Genomic DNA, 15,540 nt, shown 5'->3' with positions numbered 1-15,540 from the left:
CTAGAGGTTTAGCCTTTATCCCAATTTATCAAGGTCTCAAAATCCTAAATAGAAATCTTTTTTTTTATTTTTAAAAATCTACAAATAGATCATTTACCTTCAATAATTCAATACTAAAATTTAAATTTTTCCAAAAAATCTTGACTGGGAAGATATTATAGCAGTTAGGGGGTCCGTGGTGCAATTGGTAAGAGCGTTCGGCTCTTGGGCGGTGTGATCCCTGGCTAGACTGTCACAGTTTTGAGTTCGAGTCCCGCCCGGTGCAAATGACTGAAGCGTCTGAATGGACATATTTCTCATACACAATGTAATCTAAATAAAAATTTGTAAACCAAAAAATGTACAAAATGGCGAAAAAGCCCAGTACATTAAAATAAATAAATAAATAATAATATTATATCAGTTAAGCCATATGACTAAGCCGTAGGTCTGAAATCTGTGTGTATTTTCGGCATAAATTATACGAATTAGCTTGTAATGACCCGAAGATCAAAAGCCACTATTGATCCTTCTTGGATAAGTATGTTCTATATATTATATAAATAATTGTGGTGCTACCGTATTACGTTCAGAATATATCTTTGTCTCAAAAGAAGAATATTAGCCAATATGAATGATTTAGAATAAGACTCGTACAACATACAAATGCTAAATCTTACTACACTGCGAGAAATCCGAAAAAGATAAAATAACATTCCGGAAATGTTAATTTTACACTGCAGTATTGATCCAAAATCGGTGTAAATATTATGCTTTTTAGGTGTATTGGGGGTTAAAGTTACCCTTTTTCGTGTTATTTCTACCCTTAAAAAGGTGTAAAATTAACATTAAAAAATGTTGATATATTTTTACACCAAAAAAGTGTTAAAGTTATGAGGAAAAAAAGTTAATCGCACCCCCGTTTTTTTTTCTCAGTGTAGATACTAATTTTCGGCTGAGATTTACCACGCTGAGGGTAGTGTTTTTAAGATTAAAAAAATCATAAGTTTGAGAATAAACTTTGAGATATAATATTCAAAGGAGGGTAGAAGGTATAACCAAGCACCACTAAAAGAGTAAAAAAAACTGCGAATTTTGTAACATTTGGAGTGGTTTGAATGCTATTCTGAGCCACCAATATAACTAAAAGGAATTTGTGAAATAAATTATTATAAACTTCAGTAATTCAACAATTCTACCAAATTAATAAAATAAGTGAAACTGAAAGAGGAAATATTTCCCTATCAATAGAGTCAGAATTGTAGTATGGTAAACGAAAACAGAATTAAGAGCATTATGATGATATAACAATTTATCTAAGTTTATTACTGGTTTTGAAATTGTTCCATTTATTGTAATGATAACGAGTATTGCCCAAAGTTGTCTCAAACTTAAAATCTTTGAACCATGAAGAGCCCTCATGCAACCTATCACAGACGTCAGATGCATCTCGAAACACGCCACTGTAAATATCTCATATAACCATGAACTGATTTATCTTGTGCAGAAGAGATTTATTTCCTCAACTAAAGCGAATAAGGTAAGGTATCTGGATCAAAGGGAAAGAGCGCTGCAAGGTAGGAAATTAGAGAAAAATTCGAATTTTCAATCACACTCTTTTCTTGCGAGGGGGATTAATGCAATTCTCAGTAGAATTCACAAGGAATTGAGTGGGTAAGGGCTAACCCCCCCTGACTGAATAAATCCACCATTAAGCGCATCCCCATATTTGCCTCAATATTCTCGGATGGAAATGAAACCACACGGAAATGTCTGCCAAACTTCGCGGGCACTATCTCATGGTGCGCGTGGGAAGGAAGTTAGAGACTCAATCTTCTTCGCATTACAAGCACAACGGCATGTATGTAAGCAAGATGAAAATGTTGAGGAATAAATATCTCTACTGTGCAGAAATGCACCCGCATTTTGGGGACTTTAGGGGTTGTGGGAGGGTTGAGTTGGGTGAAAACTTTTTCGCCAGAGTGAATATCATAAAAATTCGAAGGATGAAGAAAAAAAAACTTCTAAACACTTTTCAATTGACGGAATATTGCACACACATTGCGGTGAAATCCAAGCAAAAGATATGCCAACCACCTCCCTAAAACCCCTCAAGTATATGTACCATCTTCTTCAAGCGATACAGAAAATTTTCAATTTGAATCTCCTCACTGGCTTTCCCGGGGATTTTCCAATGCCCCTGCATTTAGAGATGGAAAACGACGAACGACTTCCTCTTTCCGAGGTTTGGATTCCATGCCTTATACCACCCCAAACCCTCCTAAAAATACAAACTTCTCGTTCAGGAAAAATCCAAAACTTTATGCCATGCACATATATTTAGTGGCCCAGGAAGATTTTGTCCACTGAAGAAAATTCAAGAGACATTTTCCCGAAGAGATTTTGAAGTCTTTTTGCACCATCAACTTTCCTCGTTTTCAGAAGGATGAAGTCCAGAATGAAAGAAAAAAAAACAATTGGACTTTTATGCTCAATTTTCATCGAACCAATTGAAATCCCATTTGTCATCTCTCTGGGGCTATATTTTTCACATTTCCACTTTAGATAAACTTCTGCAAGCACTTTTCCGAGCAACACTTCAACATGATGACTTTCATTCTAAAATTATCTTTGTAATGAAATCGTATCAAATTCATTATCACTGTATTTTTCGCAAATTTTTGCATCATCTTTTAGAAAGAAAACTGCTCTCTCTTGGAGTTCGAGCAGTTAAAATACCAAAGGCAATGTATCGCAAAAAATATAAACTGTCTTTATGCGCTTTCATGTACACTTGAGCCTGTTCAACTTTTCAAAGTGAAACTAATGAAACGTGGAAATATTCCTCTTTATAGAAATAATCGAAAGATAAAAAATTAATACTAATTTTGCAACATACTCCTTATAAAGTTTCTCAATATTATCATTTAATTTTCAATTTTCGTAGTTTTCCCAAAATTGCATTCGAATGATCTTTCATAATTCTTCTTCATAATTGAACTCAAATTTTGTTTGAAAATTTTAAAATTTCATGAAACGACTGCATTCTTTTTAAAACACATATAATAACAAACAATTTTATAATTAGTAAATGTAATAAAGATGCATTTCCGCCGATTGGCTTCGGAGGCTAGTCACAAACGATAAGCCGATGGTGAATGCGTCGTACTCGGGTTATGCGAAATAAAATAAAATTAATATTAGTTTCTTATTTTAGGTCAAGATATGGTCAAGAAACACTGTAATTATTATTAGAGCGCCAAATAAAGAAAGAAAAAGTGTTTTAACCAAAATCAGTATTGTAGAAATTGTTGAAAGTTTTTTTTTGTTAATTGCTGTAAAGTGTCTAAAAGTGTGTAACTCAGTGATCTATGAACCCAGAAAAGACATCATCCTTGTCCTCAATCGAGACGAAGTCCCAGAAAAAGTCTAACATTTTCGACCACTGAAGAAGGTGCGTAGAGCATCGAAAGCTCTGGGAAGAAAAGAAATTTTTATTCTGGGCTGAACCTCCTCCCATCCGGCGATCACCGGATTTTTTATTAAGTTAATATCAACGTCGGTTTCCTACACTGGAATTATCTTTTCCTGTCAAGGGGAGATAACTATGCCGCTAACAGTTCATTCGAGTGCCGATCTTTTGTAAAAAATGTGACGATATGCCCAATTTCTGCCGATCTCGTGCCGGTCTGCCAATTCTGCAGAATTTCCACGAAAAGATTGGTGTTTCTAGTACAGTAACTTTAAAATTTTCCAGCTGTCTGTATGATACTTATGATGACACGAGTTTAAACGAGCGCTATACTGCAGGAGAGCGAACTGATATTTAAATATTTAAATTTGCCAATTCTTCGCTAAGAGCGATCCGAATTACTGACTTTTTTTATTGATAAGACGATCGGTCGATTTTTAACACTCTTCTGTAACACAGACATTCTTCTGTAGCTGCCATTCGGCAATTTTTCAAATTGTAGCCTGCGAAGCTTAGGATTCTAACATTTCTTTTGTCATTTAGCTCTCTTTACTCTTTGCTAATAAATTTCTTTGTTTTGTATTTTTTCCTGTGTTATTTTTCTTTTTTTCGTTTTTTTCTTTCATAATAAAAAGGGATGACTTTATTATTGTGAATAAATAAATAAATAAATAAATAAATAATAATAAAATGTTTTGATAATGTTTGTTGAATTTTGATGAAGTGAGTGTCTTGATTGCAAAAGGCAGATTATACTGCATGTAGCGATTTTGTGACCTTATTCCATTATTTATATTTATTTTTCTGCAAATTAGCGTCAATGAAAAACTCACAAGCCAATCAATTATGAAAAATAGGTGGCAAAGCGTCCTAGGCTCGATCCCGGGCTTTGCGAAGCACTCGAACTCGGAACTTAGATGCTATACCTCAAACACTTCTATATGATTAACCGTACTCAAAAAATCCCGCAAAATAATTTTAAGAGTATAATAATATTGATTTTCGTACAAAAATTACTTATCGCTTCATAACCGCATTCACAACCGATTAGAACCGATTTATAAATTACTCAAAACATTATCCGCATTATCCAAAACACAGCTTAGGAGTAATTTAATTCAATTTCAGATAAAAATTAGTTATCGGCTACGATGAACAGGTAATAAACCGGTTTATTATGGATTATCAGATACGTCTTGCCAGGAAAACCAAAACCATTCCAACGAGCCCAAATGTGATACCATTCAATTGAGATATATATGCTCTCTAGAACCTTTTTATCTTTGACTTTTACAAATCGTTTGTATGGTATTATCATATAAGGACGAAATGTCCACCAGGGTAACTTCTAAAACATATCCAAAAGCGAAAAAAATCGTACGACACGTTTTCAAGCAATCCCAAGAATATGGTTTTGGTGGCGAAAGCGAAGCGTGGCGGAAGTGATAGGCAAGTTAATGGTCCCAGAGTTCACTTATTAAGGTCTCCGAAGTTCCCAAGTCTCTATCTCTAACCGTTTGGGCTGTAGGCGCGGTGACGGCCAGACACCCAGATGCACAGGCAGACAAACAGCGTGACATCAAAAAAATCAAAAACTTCAGATTTCCAAAATTCTACCAATTCTTGAGGGCTAATGGTCAAAATATATACATATCTCTCTATGGAGTTCGAGCAGTAAAAATTAATCTTAGATTAAATTGCATTCTGGTTCAGTTTTTGAAATATATTTCAAAAACTTTTACAGTTGAAACTATAAAAATTCTGATTATAAAAAAGCTGCAATTCTTATTATAATATTCTCTGATTATATCGTTTTAGAACTAAGCAAATTCTTGCTTTCATAAAAAACTTAAAAAGTTCAAAAATAATTTTGCTAACCAGAGAATAATTCTAAAGAAAAACCAAATGACCATAAATTTGCAATTCAACTGTATAAGATCATCAAACTTTCAACTTTGTAGCATTTGGCAAGTCGATACGGAAAGAATGGGTTGAAATACGGGAAAATTTCTGTATACACTTCATGGTTGAATCGAAAGGAAAAATAAACAGACAATATTTTCGGAATTTTCTCACTCTTTTCACACGCTAAACCATTATCGTTTTCTTGTTCTTTTCTTTGGCATCTTGCACGTTTTGGAGCAGTTTCTTCTTTTTTTTTTTCTTTGATACAAAAAAAAGTGCGGTCGAGATATTGAGAATTTTTTCGTTTATTATTCATGAATTTTTCATTGAACTCTTATGTACACACATTCACTGCCATTTGGATCAAGAAGTCTATCATGAAATGCTTACATTTTCAGGCAGAGTCAGCATTCTTATACTGAGAGAGAGCCCCAAAACCCCAATGCTGAACTTCTACAAACCTCAACCCATTGACTGGAGGGTGGTTTCTATAGAGCTGAAGAACGCCAATCAGATGGGGTGGTAAATTCAATTTCCAACTAGCGACTTCAGCAAATTATTTGCCACGATTTCATGCAGACAAATCGAGAGGGAAAAAATCTTTTAAGAAAAAAAAAGACTACATCCAGAAGACTCGGTCATCGGAGAAATATCACGCCACAACGCACAACCCAAGCAATGTTTGTAATAATAATGAAAGCGGCACAAAAATAGAACAAAGTTTGTTTATTGTATGAATGAAAATCCAAAGAAAATTCAATGAATTTTCGGAAAAACGTCAAGATTTAAAATCCATTTGCAATGGGCAAAATGGATTATCTAGATCAAAAATCTTGAAACTTGCCATAAGAGGGTCGTAGTAGTTTACAAGATCCGGGAGAAGAATCATATCATACAGGTTCTCCATGTTATCCAGAACAGAAGTTTATTCACGTGCAGTAGCAAAACTCAAGAGATATCACCTGACACACAAACACCAAAAACACCAAAATGAACAATAGTCACGAGATTTTCCCGCCAAAAAGCACCCACTTTGACACAAACACAGTGTTGACACGAAGAAAAATTGATGAGAAAACTCTTATGGCTCACGTACAATTTTCAATCCGTTCGCCACGAAACCGCGTGCTGAACTGGGAAGAAGTTACGATCACACTAGGAGGTTTACCAATTCAAAATTTGAAGAAACATTTTTAATATATCCTAGCAGTAAGTAACAAGAAAATCCCGAATACTTAATATATATTTTTTTTGTATTTTCCCAAATAATCTATTGTCATATGTTGTACACTACAACTCATTTTTTTAATTTTTAATATAATAGTTCTAATTAGAAATAAGTAGAGAGGTAGATGATTTAGAATGCGGCAGCCTTTGAATATTTCAATTTTTCTCTCATTTTCCAAATCAAAAACCCTATTCTCTAAACTATCAGTCAATAGAACTAACTATTTTCTATTAACTTTGATTAACAAAATAGAATTTTTGCTTTGAGAAATAAGGGAAAAAAATAAATGTTCAGAGGCTGCCGCATTCAAAGTCAGACCACTTCTCCCCATCAACTTACAATTACCGTAAAGTGGGGTCCCAAAAGTTTGTTGCCCCCCTCAGTCTTACAAAATTCCATAATAAGATACCACAAATGAAAACAAAATACTATAATTAAAACTGATTTCAGCCAAAAAAAACTATTTTCTTGCTTCATTTATTTCAGACTTTTGATTCACTCTTTTTTACAAGAAAGTTTGAAACCGTGAGAAGACAAACATTTCGCACAATGCTATTGGTTAACAAAAAATGTTTCAATGTTCATTTCGATTGCTCAATAGACTCCGCAGTTGCCAAATACAAATCTGTTCGACTTCCCAATATGTGGAATTTTGTAGTGTAATGGCCTCTACACACTAGAGAAATTTATGTCCATATTGAAGCGTTTTTCTTACACAAGTGTAGGGAATTTGCTTCAATATGGACATCAAATTCTCTATTGTACAGGGGCCATAAGATTTGCAGTACACAAAACCAGTGTTTTGATACGTTAAATCCCTTTATCGTTAACAATTCAACCGTTACAATTCAATTGTCTCGCTCTGAACAAAAGAAGCGACCCCCCCTGTCAGTCAAATAGAATATAAAATCACATAAACTTTTTTCTAAATTCATTCATATTTTTGTTCATTTTCACCGAACATAAGTCGCCGAATCTCTAAAACCAATACTCGTAAAAGATCTGCTTAGAACCTTTCCTCTGAGAAACCTCTTGTAAAAAATCTTTCTTCCTGTAAACAAATGAACCAACTCGCTCTACAGAAAATTCTAAAGTGAAAAATCCATCGTGGGAGCAATTTTAGAGGAAACGACTGAGGCCATTGAACAATACAAATCCACCATCCACGTGCTAGAACATTCCAAACGCTCCAAAGACTTGAAGAAAGTGTACAGAGAAAATCCGGGTGAAGGAGTCTTCCAAACCAAATGAGAAAATCCATCATTACAATTGAAACACATTGCATGGGTTAAAGTGTTACTATATTAATCATGCGTGGTGTGAGGTTCTGGGTGTGAGGTGAAGGAGGAAGAAAAAGTGAGTGTTTCGTATGAAAATTTTATTGGAGTTGTTCGCTCCATAAAACTCGAGCATTTCATTTCTAATTATAGATGGGAATCATAATTGTGCTGTTTCTTCGCCGAACTACATCCGATTTCTCCTCTCTTGCACTCTTATTTATTGTATTGGATTGAGCAATGAAAAGAGATTTTTCCGCACTTTTCCCACCATCACCCGCTCCACGTGTAATGGGGAGGAGATCCCAGCGGAATGGGGTCTTCTCTGCATGCACACTAATCATCATTGGTTGCATTATTGCAGGCATTTATTGGCAATGCCAGATTGAATAGGTTCTATTTTTGAATTATGTTCACTGCTACAAAAGGTGAGTAAAATGTTTCTATAGTCTTAATTTTTGATTTTTAAGTAACTTCTTCAAATACGTACAACCCAAGTTGCAGTGATTAAATCTAAAGAATTTACTGTATAACACAAAAATAGAATGTAGACAAGGGGCATGAAACTGCAGTTAAAAGTTATATACAGGTACTTAAAGTTCTTCATTACCAAATTGTGGAAATGCCAAAGAATTCTTATTTTATAGAAGTGGTGTATACATTTTACTACTCAAACTCTACTGAGACAGCAGTAGAGATTTTTTGACCCAACCCCTCCACCTCGAAAAACATATTTTTGCATTCCATACGATTTCTCAGTAATAAAGTAACACTCTTTGATCGTCCTTCCGACTAATTCATCCGGTCATCGCCACAGCTAGAGGCCAAATGGGACGAGATAGCGATTTGGGACCGTCAACGGCTCCTCATAAAGTCAACCTAAAAGCCATGACCCTCATTTTCCTCTACCTTTACCCATCCTAAAATATATTTTTCGATATTCCTTCAAATACGTTTTAAGATTTTTTTTTAAGTTTTTGTATATTTGTTTTGATGGTTGACTATATTAACTCGTTACAGAGTCGTTATCATTAAAGTTAAGTATCAGAAAATGCGCTACTGATTTTTAAGAGACGAATACTTTTACGAATACTTGAAACTTTCCGGGATTCTTAAACAGGAGAATTCCTTATTAGGATTAACCACGTGAAGTAATTCTAAGGATAGCTCGACATTGCTGCCTCCATCCGGGCAAAAAAATGAACTAGTTTAGTCATATGCAATGGATGACATATAATCAGAATGCCCGAGAAGTTTCTGAATACGATTCCGGAAGAAGTTCTTATTTGATGGACGAAGCCGGAATTCGTGGATTCCTTCCTAACTTTGGTTTTTTTTTTCGCAATGATTACAAAAGCTAAGCAAGCTATTACGAGACCTCGACGTCGGGGCAGACCTAGGATAAGATGGCTGAATCAAATTCAGGATCTTGGGGGCGCCTTGGGATCGAACCCGAACATCTATCTGAAGTGACGGAAGATTGACAGGCGTTGGACACCATTGGAGTTGGCGTGAGATAGTATTTATACGAGGTCCATTCACGACTGAGTTTTTATACGACGGACGTTTTGAATCACGGAGAATGGCGTTAGGGTAGTGCAATAAGCATTGTCCCTCAGTGGGACTATAATATAATAATAATAATAATGTTGGCTCAACATTCCATGAAGGAACAAGGCCTTCCCGCAAGGGGATTTCTAGACATGTATTATTATTTTTTTTCTATTTACGGAATGAAGTTGTCAGTCCCATGAACGTGGAATCAAGTACAGTGAAGCTCACTGGATGCAATTCGAACACCATTAACTCCAGAAAAATTCCTGGTGACCTAAAGGGGATTCGAACCCGGGACACTTGCATCATAGAGCAAGTACTCTACCACTTGACTCATTGAGTGCCCAGTGGGACTATACTATATACTAAATAAAGTTTGACTTCATCTGCTGTCAGGTTGTAATTCGAAAAATTATTTTTGTAATATACATTAAAGTATATAGTTTTTGATCAGGTAAATTTGAAAACTCTCCTAATTTACCCTTTAGTGAAAAAACACCTAAAAACAAAACATTTGAGTTTTCTAATAAAAAATTATTGAATATTCTACTATTTTATTGATAAGCTCAGTGTAAAAACGTTATTATTTGCAGATTATAATATTTTTAATAAATATGGTTTAGAGTTTAGATTAACACCGAAAGTATTTTGCGTTTTGAAAGATATCTATATGCAATTATTTATTTGCAATCGCAAATATGTTATAATTCTCGGACCCGAGACCACTGTACGATATCTAAGTTTGAACATTACGCAAAGCTGGGACGCTTTGTCATCCCATTTTTTTTTCAAAAAATAAAATATTAATAATTTCTCTAATGTTAGCAAACCTTGTAGCACTTGAGTTACATTTTAGTTTTTTTTCTTTTCCCATTTTTAGGTCATTAATGTAAATCCCGTGAATTGATCCATGATTGAGGGCCTCGAGACACCCATTGAAAGGCGAATTATCGACATTTTGTTGAGCCTATCGGCAGCAATGAAGTTTTCTATGGGAGAAAATTTTACCTAAAGTACAATTATAGCTGTTGGCTGAAATTGCAATTTGGTATGAAAATCAACTCATTTTCTGCACACAAACGCCTTCCCTTTTCCCTCAATCAATTTCAAAATTTCAACCCACAATTCCCGATATTCTTCGGCAAAATTGGTTTGGGTATATAGTTCGAAGGGGGGTAGAAAAGTTACACCTGAGAGATATCTAATGTTAGAATTTGTATTTTCCCACTATATGCTTTGCTTTTGGCGCCAAATGTATAGGTATTATGGGGCGCTGAGACGCCGAAGAAAAAGATTCTCAAATGGAAAATACCTATATATGTATATTATACAGTAGCAACAGTTTAAGTAGGGACAGTAGCTTTGAATCTCTTATAAGCCAATACGAAAATTACATTTATTATGGAATTATATTTTTATCCTTACATGAAGATGAATATACTAATATAGAATTATTTAAGCACAAAAACATTTTTTTTTCAAATATTTTTTCTATGCTTAACTATTTCTCTAAATTATTATCACTCACGCAAAACTTAAGTAGTGACTGTGGGAATTTTGAATAAGAAAATTGGAATTTAAAAAATTGGAAAATCTCAAAATTTAAAAGTTAATTTACATTTAATATTTCTCAGTGATGAATTGAGAGAGTCTATCCAACAACAAGAAAAATTTTGTAAATATGCAAACATTGTAAATTGTTTTTTTTTCAGAGGTTCTATTAAATTTTTGAGTTTCCGGGAGCTTGAAATATACAGGTCCATGGCTAACCTTGCTAGTCAAAATTAATAAGACCTTCATTTAATTAATTATTGATTTTTCCAATTTAATTTCCTAATCTTTTATCAAAATTTCCAATGTTCCTATTTAAGTTGTGAAAAAGTGATGTAATATGTTTAGAAGAATACTTGCATAGAAAAATAAAAATTTAAAAAAAATCATTAAGCATAAAAATCATTCTATATTAGTGTCTTAGTGACTTTATATTCCGTTATAAAGAAAAAATATAGCTTCATAACAAATGTAATTTTCATCGCTTATAAGAAATTCTGAGACAGTGTCCATACTTAAATTGTTGCCACTGTATAATTTATATATATATGAGGTATTGGGAAAATTGTGAGGATATATAATTGTTTGATTTCTGTAATACACTCACCCCTGGTAAAGTTTGCTTTTCATGGAGCGCGTTCTGGGCGTTCACTGCACTTTCCGGACTGAAATACGTCAAAAAAGCACAACCTGCAAAATAATAGAAAATTTGTCAAACAAAATACATTAGATATCAAAATTGAAAATTTATCAATATTTAATCGGATTCATCTATTGAAATCAATCAATGCGTATTTAGGCTGTATATATTGCATATTGGGTTTTGTTGAACAGATAGAGAGAGGAAGCAATCAATAGAGCTTTTTGATGGTTTAAACCACTGAATATCCGGATAAAATAAACCATTTGTCTACGAAATATGACACACTCCAGTCAAAAACAAAATGAAATTTAACTGCATTCAAGTAAATTCGGAAATGGGTGGCATTGTTTTAATAAAAGAAAATCTAATTCTAAAACTTTTTTTTCAGTTGAGGACGTAACATGCACAGAGAGAATGTAAATCTGGTAAATCTATTCCATATTTCTGTGAGTTTAAAAGCTAATTTTTTATGTTTTTTTTATTTTTTTTTAAAGAGATGTGATTCTCAAAAACAATTTAATTTAAAAACATAATATTTATATGTTTTAAGGTCAACTTCACCTTTCGAGTACAATTGGATGAGGTGATGGAAGACAAGGGGTCAAAACCAGAAATGGTAGAAAGTAGTGCTACACATTTCTTTGATAATACTATGCAATAATCATTTTTTTCTTGGGTTCTCGTGCTATTTTTTCTATTGTTTAGGTCAAATAATTTACGAAAATACTTAAGATTTTGATTTGATTTTGTTTTTGTGCCTGGAATCTAGGCAAAATCATTTTTTTTTATACTTGGGTGGTGCCTATATTTCCGATTTTGCTGAACCGATTTATTTCTTCATAAGGGAAAAGTTGATCTGCATTACATGTTCGATAATTCTCTGGAACATATGAAGTTGTTAAAACTGACACCAAGGGCGCTGTAGTCTCAGATATGTCAGGCAACATGAAAGAATCGACCTTCTTTAGCAACTTTGATCTCAAATATCTCGAAAACTAAAATTGTCCCCAAAAATCTATTTTGTGACTTTGATAGAGAATTTCCTATTTTGTGAAATCTACACACCAGAAGAAATTTTCGCCAATATTCGAAGTACTAAAGTAAATTACGTACGTAAAGTAAACGTTGTGTAAAAAGAAAACTGTCAAAATTTCTTCAGTAATGCTCTTTATGACCTCTGCACACTGGAGAAATTTATGTCCATATTGAGGAGTTTTAGCTGAGATTCTTTACAATCTCAGCTTTTATGGTCACAGGTGAAATCCAACCTCGATCGATTTTCGTGGACGTCCCGTCCGTCCCGTCCGTCCCGTCCGTCGTATAACCACTTCTGGAGAGAGAACGGAAAGAGATATCGACAAGCGGTTTTCGGCAAAGGTTAAATATCTATGAGTGGCTAGAAGTTGATGATGTCAGACCCCCCACTCCCCCCACCCACCCCCCTGCCTCTATTTTGGAATACCCTCAGATTTTTTTTTCTCAATAACTCAACCTCTATGGAATCGATCGATCTCAAATTTTTGTATGTTATAGCTGGACCTAAGAGGTTTCGATTGATACCAAACTTAACCCCTTCCGACCCCTGATCCGAGCTAGAGGGGGTCAAAAATTCAATTTTTAAATGGCCATATTTCCGGTTCTAATTATCGGAATTCGAAAAATTTCGGTTTTTTGGAAAGCTCTCGTGGTATACTACAATAATTCTGACACCACAATTTCATCCGATTTAATCGAAGGTCCGATTAATCGAAAAATCGATTTTCGATTAATCGATCTCGTATATTTCCAAAACTAGACTATGCTTTTTCTTTAAATTTTAGTATGTTGTAGCTGAGGTCGAGACCTTTCCAACGGTGGGTCGCACCCCTCCCTTGATGTTCCCTGACCCGAGCTATAACCAAAAATGTCTTGCCCGGACTGCATTTTCTGTGTTTGTGAAGGGATTTCGATGAAATTTTAGCATATATTATGCCTAAGAGCAAGATCTTTATAACGATGGGTCCCATCCGTCTCTACCCCAACCCACTGTACCCCGACCCTTACTATACCCATATGGACCGGACTCTGTCTCTAATGTTTATTAACGGATTTCAATGAACTTTTTTTTCTTTTGTTGGCCTTCCCCACTCAGACTATTTAAAATAGAAAATGACCAGTGATAAGCCCAGATAAGCTTATGGTAGCTGAGATTCTTTACAGGCCATTTCCTAAGTAACTGTAAGGAATTTGTTTCAATATTGACATATATTTCTTTAATGTATATAGGCTATAAGAGATGACTTAAGAAACTAAATAAGTACATATATAGAAACAGAAAAATCTCAAGCTTTCATGTTAAGTGAGTATTAATATAGCAAATTATATCCATGCCTAATTATAAAATTAACTGTAAATCTCACGTGATGGCCAATAATTATTTATTGGTTTATATTGCAGTGTTCTAAATTAGCCACTGACTGTGATTAATGTATAAGTTTTAGTTATCGGTGAAAGTTTAGCTATCAATTTTCTCACAGAATTATACGCACTATATTGGAGCAATTTTGGAGTGTTAAAGGGTAATTAAAAGGTCACCCCCCTCAACCTCTGTGAGGGGTTAAATTTATATGGATAAAACATCGTGAGAGGAAGTAGTTACTTGCGTGACACAATGTGTGTGTTTCTGCGTAATTTTAATTGTGCAATAAAGTGTAAACTTCGTAACAACCTCGTAAAATAAAATAGTACTTAGGCAAATTGAGACATGTATAAATAAGGTAAGGCTAGCTTTTACCATTCTTCCATTTTTTTTTATTTCTAGTTTTTCCCTTTATTACCACTGCACCAAAGGGCTCTTAATAATGGTTTGTGCTTTTGGCGGGAAATATTTGTGCAATAGTGTTTCAAATAAAATCAACTCCATCAAATGGCTTTTGTGAGTGGAAACAGGTCAAGTATTAACTGTAAATATAAAATTTAATTAAAATTCAAAATTAATTGGTTTTTTATTAAATTTCACGCTGTGGTTGATTTTACTGAAATTGAAACCGACTATACCCTTCACTCAGTTAACTTTTTACCAAGTACACATTTATTGATATTATGATCATAAAATAATTATTGTATGCAGTTGTTGGGTGAATTTTCCAGAGGAATCAAAAAAAAAGTGGCTTATAGGAATAGGAGTGGGTGCAGAAAATGAAATTGGGCCAAGATGAATGGAATTTCGAGGTGAGACGAGAAGCATTGGTGCTCGTCAAAACCCATTCTGGGAAAATGTGAGAAATTTTCAATTTTCCTTAAAAGGCAATACTCTGTCTTTCACGCTCTGGATAATCCTAAGGAATCGCTCATGCGAAATAGATGCCGTGTCAGGTGAAATAGGCAAGAGAATTGGATGGAAATATTTTAAATTCAAGATGAGAAGCCGTGGGAGGATTTCTAAAAAGGTATATCCTAAAAAGAAAAAGATTTTGGAAGCCCCAACGGAGAAGGAGTTGGCACAACGATTTTTTTGCTAGAAAAAAGAAATTGCTAGAGAGATTATGTCACTAATTTATATGTATTTCATTAAATTTGATTACTTACATTCAGACTTAATAAGTAAAATGATGTAAAAAAAAAATGTTAAACTTCAAATAGTTCAAAATGTTTTGAACAACAACAAAACATTGAACATTGATATATGCCTCACGCAATTAGGTAAGGTTTTTAACAATTTACAATAATCATCACAAAATCTCATGTCCTCCGATCGAGCTAAAATTTTGCAGAAATGTATTTAGCCATTTTCTGATCACGAATTTGTGACAGAAATATGTGTAAGGGAGATCGGGGTACCTATACCCAGGGGTAGAATTAGACAGTGGATTTTTCTCGTTTTTCCTAAAATGTACATCCAGCAAAGTATTTTTGAATGAAAGTAGGAACACATCCCCATATTGCCAGAAAT

General features: G+C 34.2%; 1 protein-coding gene across 15 annotated transcripts in view; it reads right to left on the bottom strand.

Moving 5' to 3' along the window:
- The window catches only part of LOC129801532 (CUGBP Elav-like family member 4), a 966,051-nt gene that overhangs the window by 788,480 nt on the left and 162,031 nt on the right, over positions 1-15,540 (bottom strand). For 12 of the 15 annotated variants that reach the window (XM_055846701.1, XM_055846702.1, XM_055846703.1 and 9 more), the window contains exon 3: positions 11,574-11,656. In XM_055846701.1, coding sequence (XP_055702676.1) covers positions 11,574-11,656 — 83 coding nt within the window. Of the gene's footprint in view, positions 1-6,200; positions 6,514-11,573; positions 11,657-15,540 lie in introns of those variants that run through there. The other 3 variants (XM_055846730.1, XM_055846735.1, XM_055846715.1) reach the window with 2 other exon arrangements.

The sequence above is a fragment of the Phlebotomus papatasi genome, chromosome 2 (assembly GCF_024763615.1).
Source record: "Phlebotomus papatasi isolate M1 chromosome 2, Ppap_2.1, whole genome shotgun sequence".
In the NCBI taxonomy this organism is placed as follows: Eukaryota; Metazoa; Arthropoda; class Insecta; order Diptera; family Psychodidae; genus Phlebotomus; species Phlebotomus papatasi.
This window is presented reverse-complemented; position numbering and strand designations above follow the sequence as displayed.